We start from the raw sequence: 26,512 nt of genomic DNA, 5'->3' as shown, positions 1-26,512 counted from the left end.
TCAAGCGGGCTTTCGGCCTAGGCACTCTACCGAGTCCGTCGTGGTGTCGGTCCTGGACAACCTCAGGGAGGGCTTGGACCAAAACAAACATCAGGCTCTGGTGCTCCTCGATCTATCCGCCGCTTTTGATGCGGTGGACCACTCCATCTTGCTTTCACGTATCAGAGCGGCGGGAATCGGGGGCTCAGCCCTGGTCTGGCTTTCGTCCTTCCTGCGGGATCGCACCCAGGCGGTCCGGCTGGGGGAGTTCACGGCAACTCCACTCAAGATCACTTGTGGTATTCCCCAGGGTTCCTCTCTTTCCCCTCTTTTGTTTAACCTCTATATCTACCCTCTTATCTTCGCACTCCAGCAGCTGGAGGTCACTGTATACAATTATGCAGATGACCTCCAGCTCGTCTTCAATCTTTCCTCTTCTTCTCACTCTATCTCTAATTTTCAAACCATTATGATTTTCATCAGGGACTGGATGAGCCACAACCATCTGAAGTTGAACCCGGATAAAACCAAGCTGGTCCTCACTGGTGGCTCTTCCAGTCCCTGGAACTCTTCCTTTTGGCCCTCTTCTTTAGGCTCCCCTCCCACTCCCTCTCCTACAGTCAAGACCCTAGGTATTAAAATAAATAATCACCTCACCCTTCACTCACAAATCAGCTCTGTCGTCTCTTCTTGCTTTTTCATTCTCTGCACCATTCGCACTGTTTCCCGCTTCTTTTCCCCCTTGGCACTAAAGTTGATTATGTGTGCCCTTGTGATCTCCCGGCTGGACTATGCCAATGCCCTGTATAACGGCATTCCGGCCTACACCCTACGAAAACTCCAGCTTGTGAAAAATCAGGCGGCTCGGTCAGTGTACGGCCTCCCCCGCTCCCATCACTCAACTCCACTACTGAAGGTGCTACACTGGTTGCCTGTTCGGCAACGTTCACTCTTTAAAACCGGTTGCATGGTTTTCCAGGCACGCCAGGGATCAGCCCCTGCCTTTATCTCCTCCTTGATAAAGGAATATGTCCCCACCAGAGAGCTTCGATCATCTTCCCAATCCCTTCTACAGGTACCCCGCTATAAGAGGAAAAAGTGGGGAGGGTCCAATTTCTCATTTTTGGCGCCCACTTTCTGGAACTCCCTCCCCGACCATCTACGATCAATCAAACACTACTCCCTCTTCCGCAAGGGCCTGAAAACCTTTTTGTTCAGTCAAGCTTTCCCACAGTAAATCTTTACTCTTCTTGTCTCTCTGCTTCTGCCTCCTATGCCTCCTAAGCGCCAAGAAACCGTTTGGTGTACGCTGCGCTATATAAATATTTTAAATTCAAATTCAAATTCAAATTCCAAGGTTGTATATGAAGTGGGGACATTGGTCTGAGGGGACTCCTGAGTGGATGGTATTCATCAGGGAGAAGGTTTCTTCATTCGAGAGGGGCTTCTAGTTGCTGTTTTGTGCCGGCTGGTTGGGGGATTCCATATTGGTGTTCTGTAGGTTGAATGATTGTTGCAAAGTGCTTCAGATGGGATGATGTTGTTGTTGGGAGCTGCAGGATTGGAGAATTCCTAGATCATGAAGAAGATTACTTTGACGTTGTTGGAGCTGGCTTCGAGTCTGAGATTTAGGGCCTTTTTCTTTGCATCTCTTAGTTGTTGGTTGTAGAGGTTGAGGGCGGCATTGTATGTGGATCTTGCGGCTGTGTTTTTGTAAAGTCTCCTGGGTTGTTTGTTGTTTTTTAGGTCCTGTTTATGCAGTTGGTAAGCCATTTATTTAAGCGCTTGCTGCCGACATCAAGGTTCCCTCTGTGGTTGGGTAGCCGATCCCATAGTGTCTTGGTCCAGTTTTCTTCTAATATTTTGCCCCAGTGTCTTGATGATGCTCTGGGTTTTTCTGGTGGGGTGGCTTGGTGGGCAGTTATCTTGAAATGTATGATGTAGTAGTCGGACAATGTGAGCAAGGTTATGTGGGTGTTGGAGGATAAAATAGGCTTGAGGGTGTGGCCTGCTGTGTTGGTTGGTCCAGGTTTTTTCTGGGCTGTGGAGGTGGGCCGTGGAGTTATAGTTAAGCATTCAAAAAAAAACTTTGACATTCAATGAAAAAGCCAACGGTTGCCCATGTGATAACAGAATTTTTGGACTTCCAATGTATACATGTTTAATTTGAGGGCTTACTGTTGCAAGAATCAAAACGTCACCAGATTTAGCATAGTCACAGAATTCTACATATGTTGCATACCAGTAACAATTCAATTCTATTATTATTATTTAATTACTGTTTTTACATAGCACTTTATGCCATACTTATGGCCTCTAGGAGTTGGAGTTCAAAGTCATGCCCTGCAGGTTACAGCAGATGCCAAGGGTGAGCTTTAACACATCGACCATTAATGCCTGCATATTAAGGTTCATTTTCAATAGCCATTGCTTAACTAAAAAAACGAACGTTTTCAAAGTTCCTGTACTTTCAGGTTAGATCTTAGAAAATACAAGGCACAGCACAGGAAAAACAGTTGTCATCACTTTAAATCGCTTTTCAATTGAAGTGATCACCTGGAGAGCAGTAGGATATATTTCACATTATTGGCAAATATCAGCTCATGCCTTTAATTCTGTTAAATTGTACAGTATTGTGAGATTTGTGTAGTGCTTTCTAAATTACCCTGATTTACTCGCAGGGACCTATTCACAAATGTGTTTTTGAATATGGAAATGAGTATTCTTCTGCATACTTTTACAAGACCTTGTGAATCGACACGAAACCTACAACTCATTTTAATAAAAACGCAAAGTGGGCACATTCACTTTTATTTGTACTAATTTTATGAACATCACTTAAATATTCCCATTTTGACATTTTTGCGCAAATTCACAATGGCATGTAGGTATATTTTGTAAATAAAACTACTTTATGGAGTCCAAAATAAATGCCTTTGTGAATAGGCCCCAAAATATTGGATGAAAAATGGATTTCATGATTGAAGAAGGGTAAGATGTTTTTGTCATGGTTAAAATGCACATGGTCGATGTTTATATATCAAGGATATTAGAGTTGTGTTCCAAACTTGCAGTTAACAAATAACATTTCCCCTAGAAGTATGCTGTGCCCGGTGCTTGCCGTGAAGCCCCCCCACCCATGTGACTTTGTTGTAATGTTGAAATCAGTCTGAAATATTGCTGAACCATCGCTGTGGTTTCTACTTACAGGTGGCCTGTATGCAGTTTATAAACGCGCTTGTCACCTCTCCAGAAGATCTTGACTTCCGGATACATTTGAGAAATGAATTCCTGCGCTGTGGACTAAAGAAAGTGCTACCAGTAAGTACTCGTTTGTCTCAGAAAAGAGAAATGAGGGACATTTAGATGGACCATGCCTCTTGAGGTTTTACCTTCTGATGGCATGGTCTTCATGTTGAGGATTTTCAGCTTTCCTTGAAAATGCTGCCTTGGAAAGCACATAGTGCACCATGTAGTTAGTTTCCTCCCACAAGTCCCTGAAAGAGATGTGTGTAAATAGATGCAAGTTTTCGAACGTATATACTTATTACTTCTGCTTATTAAAGGACTTTCGTACTTGTACACAAAAACGTGCACGTATTGACACTAAGCAGGACTATGCTGGCTTATCCATAAATGAGACCAGACTCACAATTTACAGGTGAATAACTATTGCTGACTTCCTGTTTTGGACGACTAAGTTTGAGTGACACCTCCGGCAACGTCCTTACTCACAACATCTTCTGCAGGAGCGGCTCATCTCAGGGAAAAGAGGTGAGGTAGGTCGGGGTGGAAAGAGGGATGAGGGAGACAAATGTAAACTATATAAAAGAACTTACCTGGTGTCCTCCACCATCACGTCACACTCTTCTGATTCTCCCCTCTTCATTGCAGGAAGGCACAGGCTCCCAGCCTGCACTGTGGCCAATCCTGAAGCTGCTCTTATGCATGACTGTAGCTTCAGGATTGGCTTGAGCTCAGATGATGTGCACTCCAGGACAGACTGGGAGCCTGTGCCTGCTCGCTCCAACCCCAGCAGTGCCGCTAAGGTTAGAGAGAGCTTCACTATGCATGTGAGTTTGGCCGGCCTGAGATGGCCTGCAAAACCCACATGTTCAGTGAAGGCAGTGCACCTACCACTCCCCTCAGTGCCTGTCATCAGTTTGGCCCCGCCCCCAAGACTCGGCACAAGGAAAATAAAACTATAATAAAATGGATTTTAAACCCATTTCATTATCTTTTTATTTTTCATGTTTTGGAGTGTGCTGGGCGGGAGGGGGGTAACGCTCCACCTCCATAGCGGAGGAGCCACCCCTGATTTTCTATAATGGAAATACTATGACTAAAGACCAACCTTGTAGATTGACTGAATTGAATGTACCCAATAAAATGCATCTATGATCACAAGTAATCCTTTGCACCTGCTCTAATGTATCCTCAAAACACAAAATCTGCCCTCCTTCAGACATAATTTCACATATTCTCCCCGCATATCCTTTACCACACTTCTAGAAGAGGCTGAGGTAAATGCTGGCAGCAGAGAATGTCTGTGTGGAAATATACACAAGTTTTGATGATAGTCAGTGAGAAAAAGCTTAGTTGGAGTAATTGATGGTGGTTCTAGAGCATGGGTACTCACAAACATTTCCCAGGGTCCACAAAGTTTGGTGTGTGATGTGGCCGAGAGCCGCATTGATGCCAGCGGGGTGGTGGTTGGCTAGGGGGGTTGGGTTCGATTGGCGGTAAGGTGGGTGTAGGAGAAGCATAGCATATACATCTAGTGGCTGAATAGAACAATGTGAAACTAGAAAACCTAGGATTATTCCCAGCTTCCCCACTTTACCAAATTGTGTGATCCTTGGCAATTGATTTATTTCACTTTCCCTCCTTTTTCTTCATTATCAAATTAAAGAGGACCTCAAAATATATGGCTTCAGGATGTGCACTGCACAAAACTTTCTCCTGTGTTTGATTTAATAAACTATAATGTTGTTCATATATAATAGAAACCCAGGCCAAACAAAGAGTGCACATAACAACTTAAGTTGTTAAAGTACACTATTGGCATTGTTGTCAGAGTAGAGGGAAGAAATAATGTTTCTAATTTCATGTTTCATGTTTGAAACCTATGATTTTGTAATTAATACTTCTAAATGCACTGATACAATCAGTTGTAGTCACGTACAAAGGTTCTGCATGTTGATTAAAATCACTTTTAGATTTTTGAAGAGACTGTTATATTACACCTTTTTTGCTGCAAGATGCGATTAAAAAAGATGGTGGGTCTAAAGAGGTGCAACTCCCGAGTTGCATCCTTTCTTTAACACTAATTATGCTGTAAGTCAGTGCTTACCTGTCTATGTAACATGAAATCTTTTTATTGTTAGTGCTGAATCGAGTAACCCGCAGCCCAGTGCTCCTGCTGACCAGTGGGCCTCATATAAAGGTCAGGAGGGCCGCATGCAGGCCCTGGGCCATACATTGAGTGTCAGTGTTCAAGAGGAATGAGGCAAACTAGGGAAGGGAGTAGGTGGAAATTCCTGTAGCTTCTGAGAGGCTCTGGAGCAGTGTTGCAGGGGTCCAACTGCATGGGCGTCCGCAGAAATTTGTCCAGGGGGGGGCAAAATGTTAACCTCATCACCATCCTCCGACATGATGTGTGCCAGGTGGGGCACAAGAAACACTGGGGAGCAGAACTAGAATTGACCCAATTAAATGCCAGGAATCCAGGACATGTGACTGACCCTTCCACAGGCCAACAAACACCACCTGTAGGGAAAACGCTAAACTTTCTGACAAGGTGCTTTATCTCTGTCTGCTAGGTGTGCAGACTTCCGGGTCCTCGATCCAACACTAATCAAGGCTGTCTTCAGCACGATTCGATTTTTATCAGAATTCTTTAAAACAGCCTATGATTAAAGCACCAGATTAGATATACTGTATGCACAGTGTATGTTAGGGATTATTTGTAGCACACATATTCACCAATATTGGCTTCTTGGTGCTAGAATTCATGATAACTTTTATCCAAAGTTAAAGCACAACGTCAAAGTTAGTAATAAATAATGCAGCAATCACTCACGCTAGTGATTAGCCAATGGGTGCTCCCTTTACTAGAATTCCCTAGGCATTGCTAAATTTTACACACATTCAATTAATTTTTACAAAATAAAATGTGTAGGTCCAAATGTTAGCTATATTTTTGAAAAGAAACTTAGAGTCCCTCTACGTGTAGTCAATGTCAAACTGACAACGTGCGCACGTTTAGGGAAACAATAATGGCCAGCTCCCTTATGCAGAAGCCCGGCACCGTAAATGTGTGGCACATGCGGTGCCCGCAGCGGCGGCACATCACAGGTCCAGGGATGCTGAGTCTTACACAGTGGTCGAAGTGGGGAAAAAAGTAGGGGAACAGTGGGCAGAGAATCAGAGGGTGGGAATAACCCAAGGATTGTATCTGTGGGTGGAGCCAAAGGTGTGGCCAGAATGCGCAGACATCCCAATTTTTAGTATTTGTTTGGCATTTCACTGCCCAGTTTAATCAACCAATGGATACACATGATTATTTAAGGTTATAATAAGTTATTGACATTAAAATATATTCACAAAGTGGGATATGCTTCTAATCACAGAATGTAACAAATACGATAAAATATGGAAACACAAGCCATTTGTCTCCGAGCCATGCAGTTTCTCCCTTTTCCCACAACAGCAGTTCAAACATGAATGGCAAAATATCCTAGTTTGCAAATGTTTTCTCTAAAATTATGGCTCATGCACAAGGAAAGAACAACAGTACATTCAAGAAATGCAAACACAACACTCAGCCATATTACCTCATAATGCAAGATCTGCTGCATGATCTGATCATTTAAACTAATAAATTGTTTGTAGCTCAAACATATCAAAAGTTAATGTAAAATGCGACGTGTGTTGCTGCGGAGTGGATGGCCTATTGTAAAGGTTGACTGGTCACCTTTCTCACTGCTGCGTTTGTATGTTACAATTGTTACCCGCTATAAACACCTGGATGCATCTCAATTTGAATTACGCACTAGACAAGAGCAATATGCGGCCTACAAATAAAAAGTAACAACATCCTGGAAAAAGCTAAATTTAGCAAACCATGGGAAATGTAAGCAGGAACAACATGGTTACCTTAATGCATTTACACTCACTATTCAGAAATCAGTGAGTGCTTTTGCCTGAAAAGTTAAGGACACGACTACAGGGCCCTAAATGGACCCATTTCAATGGCCATTGCTTATATCCTTACAAAACGTAAGCAGTATGGTAAAAAGACCACTTCCCTGGACGCAGAGCCGCAGCACACATTTTGTTTTCCAATCCACACATTGCAGTACCTCCAGGATTGGTGCACTAGTTCCAAGTCCAGGGAAAACAAAGACAAGAAAATAAAAATAGCGCTTCACTCGCAAACTCTGTAAAAGTGGCGCTAATGTGTTTCAGTGTGAGTAAAATCAGTTTTGCCAGTTTGCTACCACTCTGTCTTACTTTATTTAGTTATTTATCTATTTTTCATATTTTTAGCCTTTTATTCCCAATGCTGCATTTGAAATTAAAATGCAACATTTCCAGCAAAAGCGTCTCTTTTTTGGATCCATTTCACAGGGAAGCAAATAAAAGAAAGGAGAGGAAAGAGAGTGAGAACCCCGTCTTGAAGTCATGGTTTTCATGGGTGTCCGCAGGGGGGGCAAGGAGGGTCGCTCCAGGGGGGGGCAAGCGCCCCTCCTTGCCCCCCCCTGCGGACGCCCATGGGTCCAAGTCACACCGACGTCTAAACATACACTCATATTCTGATCGAGCCACTGCTTGTTGCAATGATTGCCATACGAAGGCTGTAGGGGCAGCCGTTAAGTGCACATTGAGGTATAGAAACCACCATTTCATCTAAGAGGATAATTTAGACCCATACACTCGTGCGCACAAAAGTCCTCCAATCCGATTACCCGCTGGTTTTACATTAGTGCCCGCAGGAGATGAGCGCAAGTTTTAGCCAGGCACAATCATATTATGCATGTTACTAATTGCTTGTGCAAAGCTGTCAATAAATAAGGCAAGTAAGCACTAAAACACAATTTCCAAGTGTGCACATTGATCCTCAGGCATTTGCACACAAGTGGAAATCATCAGGTTCAGTGGTGCATCTATTTTTTTAAATATCCACGAAAATGTGCACAGGAAGAAATCGTTTGTAAATGCATTTAGGTATCCTCGCACAGCTTCTATTGTGGGAGACATGTCACCACAGCAGGCTGGGATCTTTTGGCGGTGTTTGCGGAGGGGAAGGAACCTTTCAGGTGTGATTACCTATTATTGTTAAATAAGGGAGAATATCTTGGAAAATAAACAAACAAAAAGAAAGAATCTACCACTGGACCTCCTGATTATCGTAGTACATGTACTGGTGTAATTACAATTCACTGAGAAATGCCTACTATGACAGTTTTAGCCCACTTTCTTTGACAATGCTTTCCTACAGAAAAAAATCCCATTTTACCAATACTCTAATTTGTCTAGTCTGAGAGTGAAATATATTAATTAGCCTATATTAGCACGTGCAATGCAGAATGTTTTTTTAACACTTTGGTAAAATGTGGGTTCAATTATTTTATACATGTGTGTCATGAATGGAATCAGCTTGTCTGTTGTAACTTACTCAGTGTCCTTTTCCTTTTAGTTTAGGCTTTTGCCCTGTTAGTTGTCACAAACTCTCTACAGAGGTGCTTTGTGACAGCCCAGTATCACCCCGACAGTTAGAAAGTAGGCATTTTGAGGGAGCAATAAAGTTTACAGAAAACACAACAAAATGTAATGTTTTCTAGACTTGTATCTCATTGCATTGTGTGGTATCCTCCTCTCTTCTCTGCCTAGTCCTTTCTCTGTTTTCTGCACTCTGCTGCTCAGCCAGTGTAAGTGATGTCTCAGAATGTTCCCTGTGTGTATGTTTGAGTGGAATTGTCAGTTGCTGTATGTGGGGTGAGCAGCAGGGATGCTGGTCCTGCTGGGGCTGATTCTCCTGATACTACTGCTGATGCTACTATAACCATCTTATCCTCTAATGTTCCTGCCTTGATTGAACCAAAGAATAAATCTATTTTCTGGATTCAACTTCATCACAGCGTACCTTTATTCTTGCATTCCACACATTGTCACTTTAACATCGACATACATTTACATCTTCACATTTGCATGTTCACTGATACATACACCATTAAAGTTAGATAAACAACTGCCATCTATATTGTATTTTATTTGTAAATTGACATATGTATTCATAGAGGTTTAGAGACAGGCATCTGTTTAAGGTTATGGTAATCAATAGTGTCATGGTCAGCCTTCGTGTACATTTTGCAGAAGGGATTTCTGTAAGATTGGGGACTACTTTTAGGTTTCTGTTATGCAGTTGGATGAGGGTCAACATCAGCTTTTAAGGTAAACTGGAGGGCTCAGTGGTAGACCTGGTTTAGAGAACTGAGATGGGTTTAGGTTGAGATTAGGGTAAACATTGGGGTTTGTTTTATGATTAAGCTCACTGTTAAATTTAGGATGAGTTAAATGAGCGTGAGGTTGGGTGCTGCCTATGAGTTTGGGATTTGATTAGGGTTATATGTGGTGTTGAAGGTTTGACATGATAAATTAATTGCCATTGTAATTGTTTGACTATAAATTATAATAACTATGTAAAGGTTCATCAGGATGTATTGAAATCGGCTTACATTTATCTAAACTTTGTGCTGCCACTGGAAGACATGGCTAGCATCCACGCAAGATGGCGTCTCCTTTCTGAGTTCTGCTGGGCCTGCCGCCTTGCTGCATGATTCCCCGGTCCTGATCACCTACCAAAGGTCCTGCTGTGAGGGCTAACACCTCGATATGGAGGGGGTCCTCTGGGCTCCTGGACCCTGAGAACTGTGTTCCCCGTTAAGCCTTTTGAAACCAGCGCATCTGCAAAAGTGGTGGCGTCAGCTACTTAAACAGGGTGCCGAGTGCAGCAAGCATGAGGCATCCGCACACCCTGCCTTGCAAGTCATACAGAAGTTTCAGCAACATTGCTGGTCATTGCTAGACCCACTCACTGTACCCATCCGCTAAGCCCCCCATTCTGCCTCAGGGCTTAAATGTGTGCGTGCCTATCTGCTCTTGTGGCCTCAGCTGCACTGCATAGCAGCACGTGCTGATTGGCCCTGGCTCTCCCATCTCCCCGATCGAGATCATGGCTTTAATGCTGCCCCTCCATAGCCATGCCAGCTCTATCGCACAACAGTTTGACAAGCATGCTAATGATGCATGCGTTATAGCACCTATCAACTGGATAAAGCAATGCACATGCATGCTCGTGAGGCAAAGTTATCCCCTGGCCGGTGGTCAAGAAGAAATCCTGTTTTTACTACTTTGCTTCTGGAAGGTGCAATGCCACCTATCCTTCACATGCACATCTACAAATCCTTGATCTCTAAGTGCTGTTGGCTGTAATCTAGGATTACCTGAAATCTACATTAACACATGTGCCTATTTCATGCCTGTGTCAATGTTTGTGTGATTCTTCCCCGGCCATGCTGCCTTCCTAAAGACTTGTTTTTTCTAAACTGTACTTCTCCTTGTGTCCAACTTCTGCCACTAGGTTACAGCCACTAGGTTACAGCACCTTCTCATCAAATCAATAAGTGGGCTCCATCATACTCCGGCCAACGTGGTGCTCAGGCCCTCACTGTGCTCCCCCTGCCTGACGCACAACTACAGGCTGCGCTATACATCCTAACCCGCCCTTAATTACAGGGGTGACATACCGGTCGTTCTAGTAGCTGCCTCATGCATACCAATTCTAATAAACTGATCCAGCTTCTCATCACTGCTTATCACTGCTCATCATTCTTGGCACTGGTAGACGCTCTACCCACCTTTGCATCTGCCATTTTCTGGATTCCACGTGGCAGCACTGACTGCAGACACATACCAACAGATGTAAATAGGGCACTCTGACTGGCTTTAGGCTTCCAATCATACAACGACCCACACACACCACTCAAAATAAAGTGTCTACTACTCTGTCAAGCTAAGGAGCACCACAGTGATCTGCACAAAGACTGGGCTGAAACTGGGGTGGCCAGCTACAGGGGCACTGTAACTGTACAAACTCGTCCCCTCTGTTTAACACTCCTTGCCCCAACTGGCCAGACGCAACTGTACTGACTCATCACCCCCCTCTCCTACTCACTGGACATTCTGCAAAAATTGTGTCTCAAAGAGACCACCAGCCGCTCAAGGACAATAAAACTAAGCCTGGGTAGAAGAGGTCGAAACATGAAGCCCTGAACCTGACTCCCATCAAAGAGAAGCATAGGAACCATTTCACACTCGAAATGATACTCAAAAAACTGAACAACATCGCAAGTAACTAAATCTGAGAGTAACGAACACCGAAAACCGAATAAGCATGACGGAGGACCGCCTGACTGCGCATCCAAAAACCTCCTTATGAATGACAACTCCCTCTCTACTTTCAAATGTGAAGTGACTATGTTGGAAGAACCCAATTGGAGGGGGAACCTCAGGACCTTTGGCCTACCTGAAGGATCAGAAGATAAGGCCCCTCCGTGATTGCGTTCCTCGAAACATGGATTCCGCGACCCTGCGTATTACCTTCAGCAAATGAACTCATCATATCTCACATGAAAAAAACTGTCAATTTCCTGGCAAGGCGCAAAAATCAACATCTCCCAGAACTACGCCAGAGACACAGTTGTCAAAAGGATGGTGTTCTTAGCCCTCATATGTTCACTACTGGACTGAGCCATCTTACACTCCTTTATTGGCCCAGCCGAACTTAAGATCAATTACTGTGGCACATGTTCTCTGATCCGAATGACTTACGAGTGTTCCTAGACAAAACTGCAGGACTCATATGGAAGCCTCCATGAGTGATTCCGGCTGAAGATGATAGTCACACCATGTTACCTGGCTCACCTCCACGAGATCATTTGTAGCATGTTGCAATATATTACATATTCATTTAACGTCTTATATATTTGTTTTACATATTGTGGCATATTTCTATGGAGTACTATAATATCTTTTAAGCTTCTAATGCTTCTAATCCTTTGTCTTTCAGAGTACAAACATTACTAAGGGTTTGATCACCACCATATGTCAATACGTGCGACCCATGACACACATACTATCACTTCTGTGTGCCTGCACCAACAGCCGTATGACCTCCCAGGTGATGCACGCCACCCACTCCCCATAAAACCACCCTCTGTGAAGACACAGTGACCCAACTAACTCCAATATTCCACGTTTGTCACCCACACAAACTATATGGCCTTGATTTGTTTGATGACTAATGCTACCCCCTCTGCAACACATCCCATTATCCCACAGCCACGTCTTGCTCGCTATAGTGTGCCTCAACTCTCCTGGTGTGTACACTAAGGACCCACCCCAAAGCATAACACAAGGGCTGATAAACGACCCACCAGGAACCCACCACGGGGCTCTGGTTTTCTAACTTCAGGTGACTCTCTATACTGGGTTTCAGTGTACTGTTTCGCTACTCAGAGTACGAGATCCCAACTTTGCAGTTCTCAGGCCCCTCAATTCCCTCTCTTACTCAGTCCTATTAGGCAATTCCCTCTCTTACTCAGTCCTATTAGGCGCCCTACAAAGTTCCACATTTTTGCTCTCCACATCCCAGAATGTCCCTTCCTGCCTTCAGCATGTCCACCCATAGCGTAGCACCCTGCACATCATATAATCTCAGCTCACAATGTCCTTCATTGCAATATAAAACCTAAGATACCAACAACTCTTATCCCCTCACATTATCTCTGTATGGCTACATATTCTTGGCTATTATTACACGTGCCCCAACAGTGGTGGCAAGCGCAACATTTGTCAGTACTACTGCACTGACCACAGGCCGCGCCTCTTCCTCCCTCACCCTTTGAAGGTGTTTGTTCGAGAGCGTGTTGCACAGAGTGGTCAGTAGTGAGCAGCTCTTGTACACTCACTTGCTAAAAGGATTAAGTGAAGTTCTGGACAAAGACATTTATCCCGGTGTGCCCTCCGTTTTACATGCAAGAACACTATGTGACGGAACTAGTGTTGTTTGGGGTTAAATCATCTTTAAATTGCTAGTTACGGGCTGAGAGCAAGGCGGCAAGGAGAGCATCTTGGGTCGGTATCAGCGGGTAGGCCAGCTTTTCTTCCCCTTGGTTGTTCCACAGTTGATGAGTTTGTGGATCCGAGCAACACTAGGTACTCATAGGGTCTTGGAGACCAGTCTGGGTGCACCTGCCTGGGTGGCTCTGGGAGGGGGGTGGCTGTTCAAGAAAACCGTTCGATAGGACAGGAGGAAAGGGATGGGTGTTGCATACATAAAGGGGTAAAGCAGCATTTCGCTCCCTGAATGTAAACTACTCACTCGGCATAGTAGGAAGCATATCTATTGGCCGTGTCAGATTAATAGTTCAACGCTATGAGTCAGCACCTGGGCACTCTTGTGGTCACAAGGAAAATATAATTCGAAATATGCTCTGTTCATATGCAAGCAGCCTAAAGAGTTGGTTGTAGATCTCAGAGATTGATTTCAAACAGCAGCACAAGGGTGTTGAGCCGTGGCAACTGCATCCCCCCTCCTCGAACTCTATTTGGACAGCCGCTATTTGCATTATCATTGACCTTGAGTACACAAAAAGGAGAGAAGCAAGAAAGGGTAATGGGAAAACCGTTGCAAAGGGAAAAAACAGTGATGTGCGTGAGGAGAAAAGGGCAGATGGGGGAATGGCCTTGGGGCCGGTTCAAGGCAAAGTGTGGTTGTTTTAGCTCATCACTGGCAGTGCGGGTAGGTAATATGCCTGCTGCAAATGACATGTACCAGGCAGTTTTATAGAGAAACAGGTCAGAAGGTATGTTTGTCGCTTGGACACTGGTGTGGCTTGCAGTCATAGGTTGAAACCTCAGAACAGCGGGATGTTACCTGTCACAGAGGAGCCGCATGCAAATACAAGTATGGTTTGGAGCATTTTGATCTCCCCAGTCCATGAGCTTACGCTTGGGGTTAGACTTAATAGGTTAGAGAGAACCCTCAACTATAAGGCTACATTTTAATTTGGAGCCAGTTCTTCTTCAGACTGGGCACCCTGAAACCTATGGTGGCAGTATGGAGGGCTGTACCTATGACACCTTGGAGTTACCTGCATTATGTAGCATTACCTGGGCACTGATTTAAACACAGAGGATCAATTTCTCCATGTAATATGCTGGTGGTTTAAGGCGCTCAGACACCCTATACTCGTGTTAAGGGGTAAATGCCAGGGAACTCACCAAGAGGCCAGCACAGCGCACACCACCTACTTCCGCTGCCAGGGCGGTCAAATGCAGTGCCCACACAGCTACCAACCATCACACCGCTACAAAGTCTCATATTAAATTGGCATCACCCCAAAGCTGTTAGCAGGGATGGTGCGGCAGCTCATAACCTAATACTTAATCTCTCAGGACCTGCATGTCTTTACGGGAAATCCGGGGGTAAGTCACACCTAAATCTGGTGTGAGACACAACTATTACCAAAATCATTATCAATCAAACCATGATTGAGTGGGACAGGAGAAGTAATTAGCCCTATGCTGCGTCCAGGTCTCCGCAATATTCACGCAACATCAAAATCAAGACGACCCTGGTGATTGCTGTTCTTCCGGGAGAAAGGACAGAGTGTTGCTTGGTGGAGGTTTGGATGCAACACAGGGTAGTGCAGAGGGTAATAGTCCTGCTGGAATTATCTTGTACCACGCGGATCACAAAGGGTACTATCGAGAAGAAGGCAGTGGGTAACTGCATTTTGTCAGAGATCCAGGCGATTACCAGCTGGTGGAATGTAAATCTTTATACAGTGACCTATCACCTGTCAGCAAAGGGCTGCACACAAGCGGCTAGGTATAGACTAGAGCGTTATGATTCCACCTGGTCCTCCTTATACCCGGGTTGCAAGAGGGTTCCATTGGCCTCTGAGGTTGTACTCACGTTAAACATTCCGGGCCTTCTAAAGAGAAGTTTGCATGGGCAGAGGGAGGCTCCTGCTAGCGGGTACAGTGCAGAGCAAAGTTAGCACATGTTCGAAAGTGTCACAGAAAAGGATGATTGGTTTCAGGCAGAATGCATGCCAGTCAAAGAGGCCAATGTAGCACGTATTGGGCTAGGGAGAAGTAAAATATGTTGGCAGACTCATGACGGATAGAGCAGTCATGACAGGAGGGGGATAGAGCTCTATACAGTGGGTCAACTGGCCATGGGCGAGTCAGGACGGGATAGTATTGTGAAGGGTTGCAGGAACACATCAATTTGCAGAAGCGTGTCATTGAAAAAGGGTCAATGGATGACGGGCACTTGGGGGGTGAGGGGGCAGGTGTGTAGAACAGCATTTACTCACGCGCCTAGTAAGGCAACCAGGTAGTGCCATGGATTTACCTGGTCTCTACCTCTGAGTGCAGGTCATGACTTGCGTCAAGAGCCAGTGACTTCATAATGTGTGTGTGAAGCGTGGCCCGGGGCGCCCTAGCAAGCACAAGGTTAGAGATAATAACTAGAGTCATTTGATAAGGAGCCTGGGGTTAAAGCGGTCATAGGGAGGGCTAGGGAGGGCTAGGGAGAAACTGGAGCATTGGCATGTCCAGGTTGTGCAGGATACAAAGTGGCGTTCCATGAGGCATGGCTCCATTAACCGTAAAACGTTGGGATACCAAGAATCAAACTGGGATTATTCATTGGAAGTAGGTATGGGCCTGTCCCTCCTCAACATTGGGGCTCTCAAGTGTTTTGAATTCAGCCAGGGAGCATCAGGAGGTGGGCAGGTTGGGGAGCTGCCCGAGGTCAGTGAACCACAGGCAGCGTGGCAGGGCCAGCACAAAAGGACAGCAAAAGGAGTGCAATAGCCAATGGTGGAGCCGCTCAAACACGTGCCCTTGGGATGCCTTACGGAGGGGCACAGGGAGCAGGCTATGGGTCATCAGAGGGCGGTCAAGGCACTTGCAGCCCGGGTCAGGCACGAGGGCCACCCACATCGCTTAGCAGCTAGGTGTAGCCTGGAAGCCGTAGAAAAAGTGCTAGACCCTGACTGGAAAGGGGCATTTGCTCAGGACGCTCTCACAAGGTGCTGTTATGGACTAAGTACTACAGGACATGCGCTACAGGCAATTTGGGGCAATGATGAATTGATGCATGTGTTAACTTGGTCTGTATGTTTTAAACTAATATGTGAATCAAGTGAAGCTGAGGCCGTTTTGCACCATCAAGCGTGTTTCATCCGTTAATGCAAAGAAGGTGGATGCCTTATCGGTTGGGAAGCTCGAGGGCAGTCTCTCCCCTATGAGGGGTTAGCGCTCTACAATGCTCTCTCCCCATAGGACAAAGCTGTGCAGCAACTTAGCTTCGTCCGCTGCATTGCACACCATTGTCATAAATGTGCCCTATTAATTCTGTTACTTACTCTTGAAGGCCAATATAACATTTACATGAATGTCAATTTTGTATTTAAAAATGTTTTTTTTTTCAAATAGAACATTCATATGTTTGTGTAGGGAATAATTAAAATTCAGTCTACTGGCAGTATATCCAGTAAGAAAATCCGACAATGCCTATGATTGGTCAGCACAAACGCATTACAATTTTTTCTCAACTAAAAGTTTTCAAAATTGACTCTTATACCCATGTAAATATCGTTTGACCACCTCTGACTAAAGGTTAGCTAACTCCCCGATACACTGACTGCCGTCAATTCGGACAAATAAAAACATTTTCGGTCTTACATTGGAAAATGTTCTTTGGGGCGTTTTTATTGAAAAAAAATGTATTTTCTTTGGCAGAAAATGAAATCCTGCTCTAAAGATGTCACAAGGCAGTCAGCGGAGACTGGAGATGATAGCCTGCGAACGGTTGCGTGCATGTCATCAACGTGAAGCCGATAATACATGCGGCGGTAGCTTCGCACCCGCAGATTCTTCGCACATCTGTAGTACGGCATCAGCTCTCACCACACCGGTGTTTACTCGTAACAGGGCCTGGAGCGCAAACAGATCCCGGAATTGCACTAACTTAGAATGCGTGGAGACAGACCTAAACCAAGGTGTAATTTTCGAAGATGGAGGAATGATCTCGATTTACAGCCTCGACAGAGACAGGTGCCAGAGGCCACCCGCACATGGGAGCCTTTTCAGCTTTTCTGGCTCCAGTCGGAGTTTCGTTGCTTTTCTTGTCGCGCCCTTTCTTCTGCAGTCAGCTGTGACTTTCCCTCCATAGTTAACCCATACCCAGTACTTGACAGACTGCAGTGTTGCTCACAGGTGATCATTTTTTTAAAGACATCTTCATTCTCTCTAACACACTGCCTGCTAGCTACACGAGGGGACCCTGTGCAGCATACACACTTGTAAAAACAGAGCAAGCATTGGTAAATGCATTAGGTTTCGTCTTTGTGATTATTAATTAGGTTTTTTGTATTGCAAATTTTAGAGTCGCTAGCAGTTGTGCAATATAAGTTAGTGAAACTTAGAAAAAGAGTTATGACTGGTTTATTGAGAAAGGCAATATGTCCAGTAACAGTTTTAACACAAATCTGGTTTTGCTGCATTTGCCACATAATCCATCATCAGATGCATAATCTGCAGATTTTAAAAAAAAAAGAAGTTTCTAGGCCAAACGGTTCAAAAGTTACTGAAAACATGGTGACTGATGGTATCCGTTATTTGAGAATTTTTTTCACCGCCGACACTAGGCTCCCGCCCTTCCAGCGCCTGTGATGTGATGTTGCCAACTCGAAGGCGCTCCCTCTCTCGCTGCTCGGCCGAGCCGCTCTTTTTAAGATGATGTCCCTGCCCCACTTCCTTTATGCCCTGCAGAACAACCCTGTCCCAGTTCAAAGTTTAAAGAGATTGAACACCTACAGGGGCAGTTGCTTTGGGACGGGAGTCCAAGAATAGGGCTTCACAAACTAACCCTCAATTGGTACGATGGCGGCATCAGCCTCCCTGACATAAAGAAATATTACTGGGCGGCCCATCTTGCTGCCATCAATCAGGGTACGTACCGGGCTCCGGGAGATCTAGGATATGCCATGGACAGATGGCTGCTACCGGGTGGGACATACAACAGAGCCCTCTACTCTAATCCCAAGAAATTCCTCTTAACTGGGCAGATCCTCCCTCTCGGTCCAAGTATGGCACGCAGTCAACAAAAGCTTAGGATGGGACCGGAGCTTACGCTTGTGACTCTCTTGTGGGATTCGGAGCAACTGGGTAGTCTACACGGCTCCAAAGGGTTTGATAAATAGGACTTCATCGGTATCTCCCGGGTGGGCGACCTCTAGGTGAAGGGTAGCATGCTCAGTTTTAGTCAGTTGAAACAACAGTACAAACTGGCATACTTGGAATTTTTTCACTACCTAAAAATCCAGCATGCATTAACTGCCTCCAATAATAGGGACTCACCCCTCCCTGATTCCTCCCACCTAGAGGATAGATTATTGGACGGGCTGCTTCCACAGAAATCTATCTCATTAACCTACAAAAAACTTGTCAACAACACACCAGATCCCTTGGTTATATTGCGGGCGTCATGGGAGGAGGATGGCCTCTTACTAGACGAGGAGGAGTGGAGAGAGGCAGTGGCCTCCCCCAGGGAGGTGGCGATCTCTGCACGTCTCCGCCTGACACAATTGAAAATTCCCCACGGGATCTACATCACTGGACCACAGCTGGTTTGTATGGGGCAGGTTGTAAACCTGGACTGCAGGCGTGGATGTGGACAGGTTGCCACCTTTATGCACATTCTTTAGGAATGTCAGCAAGTTCAAAGATATTGGAGGGGGATACATAAGGTCATAAGTCAGGTCCTTCATAAATCTGTCAGCCCGGAGGCGAAACGATGTCTACTTAATGTGTGGGAGCCCACTAACTTGGGAGGGGCGGAGAGGTTTTGGGTCACACTGGGTTCCGCGGTTGCTAAAAGAGACATAGCTCAATTATGGGGAGGGCTGACACCCCCTACTGTTATAACATGGAAGCAAAATATTGACTGGTGTATGGTTCGAGAGAAAAAGGTCTATGTGGCAAGAGGATGCCCCCAAAAATGGTCCAGAGTGTGGGCCAAGTGGAACGCATACAGGGGAGATATCTGTGTTGCACCAATTGCCCTCCCTAACAATGAATCCCTGTCTCCCTGAGTACTCTGTCCAAAGTAGGTGCTGTTTCCTGCAATTGCTTTGTATCCTTAATGAAATGTCATACTCAATCATGCCATATTTCAGCTACATGTGATTTGCCGATTGTTTGTATGTTTATTGTTTATTAAAATCAATAAAAAGATATATATATTTTTTTAAGTTACTGAAAACACAATGAAGTGTTGCCGCACAATGCAATGCCCTTTGCAAAGGTTGACTGGTCGCCTTTCTGTTGCTTAGTGCTATATGTGGGTGTTGAACCAATACTAATGAGCTGTGACCTATGCCTAGACAGTGTAAGATGTGTAACAAGTGCTGGAGGTAAATAGTATTCTTTTTAATTACAACACAGAATACGAGATGATTGTTCCCAATGCGAGTCCATTTTAGGCTCTCATGAAAGGTCAATAGAGCTCAGAGTGGCATGGTCTCACTCGATAGATGTGCACGTGGCTTCCAGTGCACTGGAAAGACTATGCCTGAAGAAGGTTAAAAAAACTCTAGCACTGCTTTAAGATTACATTTTCCATCTTGTCCTTCTCGCTACTGTTCAAATTGCCACTGGGAGCAAAACCACAGCTGAAATCACAACCAGTTAATGAAGACCTGTACCCAGGTGAATTTTTTTCTACTTAGTCTCATCATCTCTAGCTTTTTTATTCTTGGTGCATACTCGGCAAAGGTGAGTGCGTTCCTAGCATACCAGGAACCGTGAGCACAGAAGAAAGGCAGCAGTGTGACGGAAGACAATTGTGCTGAGAGGGACAGCAACGGGCCTAAACTAAAATAGCAAGAATGTTTGAGAACATTAAGTGCTGAAGGCAATAACTGCAGGGGCTAGGAGGAACAACTGCAGATGTGCACTGGGCCAGGGACAGACTAATTTGCATGTAACCAGGTTCTGAGCTGGGATGGTGCAGTGAGCTAAAAAACTGTGATGGATCAAGCCCTGATCTGTTGACTGGGTATGAGTGTTCTGCTTAATTCAGATACTCTGTCCATCACCACCCCCTTTTCTGAATAGTTGAAGCGTCATGGCACTTTAGTGTGCTCACCACTCCTCCCCTGCTCTGTCAGCCGAGCCGCCTCGCCCTCATGCTGCAGCAGCAGGGAAGAATAAAATGATAAAAACATTGCGTTATTATCATTTTATTTTCCCTTTCTTTTACTGCAGCACAGCAGCAGTGGGGCGATGCTCCTCCGCCTTAGCAGAGTAGCCGCCACTGTGTTACTGTTAGGGCATTCAAAGATAAGAATGCATTATGCTGCGAAAATGGAATGCCAAATACCTATTCCAAGAATGGAAACCGTTGTGACTGATATCCGAAGCTGGCACTAAACTAAATGTGCTGCCATACTGATACAGGTTTGTTTTTTGTTACACAGAAAAGTTGCTTGGAATGTTCACTGCATGCCGACCACCATGATTCTCAGCCTTTACAATGTATGAAAGTTAGCAACTATGTGCATTTCCGAAGTTTATTCTTAATAATTTAGCCTTGTCATTCAAGAGTTCATGTAAAGCGCTGTCATTTTCAGGGGCATGTAATGTTTGGATTCATGGCCTTATCGAACAGAAAGTGGGGGGTGATATTTTTGGCCGCAGTGAATAAATAGCAGACGAGCTTTTCATGGGCCATTGAAAACAATAATCTTCATGTGGCAGCTGGCCCTCTGCGCCAGAGTGCGGCGCCACCAGTGCTCAGCCAGTAACATTTGTTCTAACTGTTGCAATGTGCGCCTTTTACGGCGCTCCAGCTGCTCTTAGATAGGCAGCACTGACTGCAGAATGGACCTTTTAAAACTTGCTTAGTGCCCGCATGTCGTTAAAGCCTGCAAACTGTATGATTCAAAGATTGTATTGCACCCCGGGACAACAAAAAGACATATACTCAAACTGTCAACTTCGTGTAACTTTCAATTTAAGAAAAAACAACATTGCGTTGTATTATAATACAGTTGCATTTACGAAAGAGTAGAATACCCCCCCTTTGGAGTGCTATCGATGGAAGAGTGTGTGTCTGTAACTCGGTCCATATGGTTATTGTTTGGAAGCTGTAGATTAGTTTGTCCTCCTGTCATGTTTATCACTGTGCCTGTGCATGAATTTGAAACAAAGAGGTGTACGAGACAGGACGAGAAAACAAACACTTGTTGCTGGTGTGTAAATGAATAGAAAATGTGTGAGTGCAGTGTGGGCCACGTGGGCATTGGTCCACTGTAAGACGTGTATAGTACGGACAGTTTAATCGGTGCTTCTCCTATGCATGAGTGTTGTAGAAAAGAAAGAGTAAAAATAGTTTCGTTCAATGGTAACTACCAGTTTTACATTGTCTGCATCATAGAGTTGAACCCACATTGAAAATGGGCTTAGGGCGTTTCCATATTCAGGAATGTAAGGATGCTACCCTTTGAGATGCATTGTATCTCTCTTGGAAGCCCACACATGTGTGGCAGAAAAGCAACTAGTAGGAATGGGAGTATGCGTCCAGCATGGTATGTGCTAGAAGGGCCCTCCATGGAGCAACAGCGGAGCATGCAATATCAGAAAATGACTCACAACAGTTTGGTGTGTGGAGGGAGATAACACAATGAGAGTTCTTCACTTAATAGCAGCTGAATAATTCCGTAAACATATTTTTGCATAATCAATAGGTTGTAGGTTCTAGCTGCTTCCAAATAGAACATATGTTCCTGCTAAATTGGAAGGGTCATGTAAAACAGGGTAGCTTACCATTCCGCGGTCATAAAGCAAAGCAATACTTTGTATTAATTAGCCATGCTTTATTATATGACCTGCTGTCGAACGGCATAAATACCAACTTTACTTGAGTCTCACTTGTGGTGGTCCCTTATCCACCCTCCACATAGGGCTTCTGGGGTCCAGCTCCCCAGTGCAGACTGATAAGTTTCACTTCTATTTATTTATTTCACAAGTTACAGGAGACCCACCAACACAGCCTCATTACAGATGTTTGTAGGCAACTATGTGGTGAAAATGGGGCTGTGCTGGATGATCATTCTATGAGGATGTATGTTGTTACAACGCATGCTTTTTCCACGCATGCCTTTACAACGCAGGTTTTACAACGCAAGTTGTTACAACGACTTGCGTTGGGGGGGCGCTGGATAGTGAATAGTTTAATTTACTATTCCAACTCCAGTCCCCGTGGATAGTAGGGAAGGTTTTGGATGGTAAATTAAACTATTCCCTATCCTACAGCGCCCTCCAGCGCAAGTCGTTGTAACGACTTGCGTTGTAATTCCGGCATTGTAAAGTTACTGCGTGGAAAAAGTTTAGTTGTAAAAAGGATGTTTCCCATTCTATGAGTGTGTGTGGATGGGATACAGGATAGGTCAGAAGCGGGCTAACAGATTGGCAGGAAATTAACAGTATGGTGATTGATATGTGTGGCATTACAGAGGCGCTGTTTCTGAACTTTATATAGGGAACGATTCTAGGTGTATGAAAGGTGGTTGTACATTTAATTTGAGTCACTTCACAAATATCCTCACGTGATTGCCAGAGGCATGTTTAATTACTCAATCACGCTACTTCGTGAATACTGTGGATATGGAGAAGACATGGAAAGTTTGCATGACATATTATGCTGCCCTAGGAACTCCGAGATTAGCATTCTGTCTTCATGAATGATATGTTTAAGTCTCCACAGCGCCTAAGCATGATTAGTAACATCACTTCTCAGCTACCTGAGGCAACGCGAGTGACCGATTTGGACAAAGCCTTGACTAAAAGTTGCCGGTGACTAGGGAAAGCAGCTGAACTTTTTTGTCAGTAATCAAGAAGGAGATGGGGCCTTGAGAGATGTATTGGTAAATCTATATCCATAATCAGTTAGAGTATGTCGGAGGCATCTGCTTAAAAATCAAAAACTGATGATGTGCCGGAAACACTAATGAGAGTTTGCTGTATCAAAGGTAGGATGATATATTGAATGTTCCCGGGAGAACAAATTACAATCTTTCTTGACATTGCGTAAGCTACCCTATGAAATGTCATGAAATTAAAGAAGTAATTGAACATTTAAAGAAGGAGAGCATCTGTAAGTGGTTGTACTGCACTTTTAGCATTATTTTTACACAGCAGACCCATCGCAATTCCCAATAATGAAAGAGGATGCCATCAGAATCTTGGACTGCCAGTCCTGGATGTTCCTATTTGACTTTACTCTCTTTGGTCTTAATCTCATCAAGAGAAGAGGTTCCAGAAAAAGATGACCTCAACAAACAGCATTTGAGATCAAAAGCAAAAGATCAAAGATTAAAAGCCACCACACTGTGTTGCATGAGGAATATAACCAAGATTAGGCTAACACTTCATATGCATAACCTGCTTAAAAGCTTTATGTTAAGTTATGTTAGGTGGCATAGATGCAATACTGCCCTAATTGTATCCTCACAAAGCTATCTGGGTTTTGTTATCTTCATGCCCTGGAAGGGAAATCTACCACAGGCTGCTTATTTATTGTTTGAGTTTGACTATTAGTACCCTGGGTGTGAGTAATATAATCCTTTTCAATATCTATGTTTGATTGTATGTTGTTGTAATTGTTATTTGGTTCTCCAGCAATCTGTTTTGAGGTGCTTTATATATTAATGTTAGTAGGGTAATACAGTCTTCTTCCCAGGAAGTTGGAATGCCACATCTTTTTACTCTCATCTTTTGCGCTTCCATTCAGGGTTGCTGAGTTAGTCAGAAAAATATTAGTCACCCAGCTACAAAAAGGGCACAGCAACCCTTTAAATTGAGATACTGTGCCTGATTTTATTAATCTCTGCTGAAGAATGTTTGTTTTCCAAAATAAGGGTTTCTAGTAGCAACCCAAGCCCGTGCCCGTACAGTGCCCTGGTTCAGGCTGAGCTGCAAGGTGAATAGGGAGTGGGCAAGTGAAGCATTTGGTATGGACAAAGACAAAATTGAATAATCTAGTTTGTTCTGAACTACTCACATGTGTTAAGAACACTTTCCATAACTGACATTCTTTGTGTCTGTAGGCTCAAGGCGATTACCAGGTTACCCACCTTACATGGGTGATGTTTACACAGTGGGTTGGAAGATGGGACTAGCCAAGGGCCAGGCCCAGCAGCCTTCCATTGCTGTGCCCAGCCAATGGCCAGGCGCTGTGGACATTATCCATCTGCTCCAGGTTGGGTGCAGGGTCTGGCCAAGCCCTGGGGACATCTCCCAATGTGCATGGCTGAAGGTTTACATCGCATGGGTTGGCCTCCCACAACGGGTTTAGTGCAGGTCAGACCCTGCTGCCATCTCCCCCTGTACATGACTGAAGCCATTGTGCAGCAGAAGTTGGCTTCTCATGGCCGGTTAGTCGCAGGGTCACTTAGTGTACAGCTGGAGTTGGAAAGTGGATGATAAATAGAAAAGTCAATAAATTCCCTAATGAAATCACAGTTGAAAACTGATTTATGGTTCTTGGTCAAATGCTTAGAACGCACTCCAAAACTTGTACTATGCTGAAAACACCAATTTCACAATGGCACTTAAACGAACAACTAGATAGCTGGTGTATACGGTTTGATTCTTTCTGTCTGGGCAAAGCTATAACTCTCTGATAAACTTGAACCAGAGCAAAATGCGTGTCTGGGTTGCTTTTATTCATTCCAGGTTGTCTTGGGTGGTGTTTTACCAACCCAAAGATGTAGTACTGTGCCTGGAATGGTAAAAGAATGTTGCCACTTTTCAGCTCGGCATGGAAGGCACTTTCTAATCCTATGCTTCTAGACTTTGTTGAAACAATGATAAAAGGCTTTGTCATGATTTAGCTCAGCATGGATAGCACTGTGCTAATCCTTTGCTTTAAACATTTTCTGCAAAAACAGATATTTGAGGATTTGGAGTGTCAGTGGTGCTCCATATATTGACAGTGCTACACACACACACACACACACACACACACACACACGCACACACATACCTTTGTGAACCCCCTGCTTTAGCAGCTACAGTGGGTGTGAAGTTCTTGGTGGGCCTCTTCTGTTTTTAAATCGACAGGCAAAGGCTCATAGATATCATGAAAGGGGATGTCTCCACCTGCTGGGGCTTAATCCACGTCTTGAGGAAGATTAAACACTATCTTTCCCAGCAGGCGAGAAAGCAAGTCATGGTGGCACTCATAGGCTCCCGACTTGATTACTGTAATGCGCTGTATGCAGGACTCAACAAGGGGTTGCTGCAGCGACTACAAATGGTCCAGAACGCGGCGGCCAAGTTTGTGTTAGATTTACCCAAACGTGCGTCAGCCACTTCCACAAGGAAATCTCTACACTAGCTCCCAATTGAGGACAGGATTTCCTTTAAAATTATGTACCTGACCTATGGCGCCTTAGCTTGAAATAGGTCAGCCAGGATTGGAGCTCTCCTGGCTCCTTACAGCCCTTCTAGAAATTTGCGTTCCGTGAACAAGTCTCTGCTATCAGTACCCCGCATTCGCAGAGCTAAATGGGGTGGCAGAGCTTTTTCTACCGTAGCACCAAAAATGTGGAACACTCTACCTGTGGAAACTAAGTCCCTTCCCACTATGCAGTCCTTTAGAAAGGCCCTGAAGACTCGGCTATTTGCGAAAGCCTACCTGTAGTTCTGCTTTGCCTTCTTTGTGAATTATTTTGATAGGCGCTTTGATGCCTTCGGGTTTTAGTTGCACGTTACAAGTTTTCTTTCATTCATTCATTCATTCATTCAGGAGATGAGTGACTGATTGAAGCGATGTGCCTAGCTCGGTCATGCCAAAAGCCTGCCCTGGCTTTAAGGCTCGAGTTACAGTTACTTGAGATAACTATAACTAGTGAATTGCAATGGCTTTGTTTGTTTAAAACAGTGCACTTTAACTTACATTCTCACCCAATGCTTCATTGGAAGTTTGCAGCAAAATAAAAAATATATATTTTATGGCTCGGGGAAGGGACTTTCTCGGGGGGACGGGGAGGTGGGGTACACAGTATCCCTACCCTGCTCTTTTATTTATTTTTTATCCTTTTTACAGACCCAAGTCCTAAAATGGCTGAAGACACATCATTGTTGTTGTGATGGCAGCAAATCAGATCTCGTCTGGAGATTTGTGGGCTCCATGGATTCTCTGTGGTATGAAATATACGTAGTTTTTGAGCCTTAATTGGTAAAAAACTACTGAATGGAAGTACACCAAATCTAACAAATTTGGTTAAATCAGTTACTCAACAATTTCAAAACAATGAAAGGCTGTGCAGGGCTTCAGTAGCCCCCATGGCCGCCTTATGCATTATCAGGCTACAAAGTATGG

The 26,512-nt window shown here is 44.4% G+C and overlaps 1 protein-coding gene across 1 annotated transcript in view; it reads left to right on the top strand.

The window, feature by feature from the left end:
• Window positions 1-26,512, top strand: part of DIAPH2 (diaphanous related formin 2) — a 3,821,702-nt gene that overhangs the window by 1,105,400 nt on the left and 2,689,790 nt on the right. Inside the window, exon 10 of the mRNA XM_086964614.1 lies at window positions 3,190-3,300. Coding sequence (XP_086820740.1) covers window positions 3,190-3,300 — 111 coding nt within the window. The remainder of the gene's footprint in view (window positions 1-3,189; window positions 3,301-26,512) is intronic.

Source organism: Lissotriton vulgaris, chromosome 4_1 (assembly GCF_964263255.1).
Source record: "Lissotriton vulgaris chromosome 4_1, aLisVul1.2, whole genome shotgun sequence".
NCBI classification, from domain to species: Eukaryota; Metazoa; Chordata; class Amphibia; order Caudata; family Salamandridae; genus Lissotriton; species Lissotriton vulgaris.
This window is presented reverse-complemented; position numbering and strand designations above follow the sequence as displayed.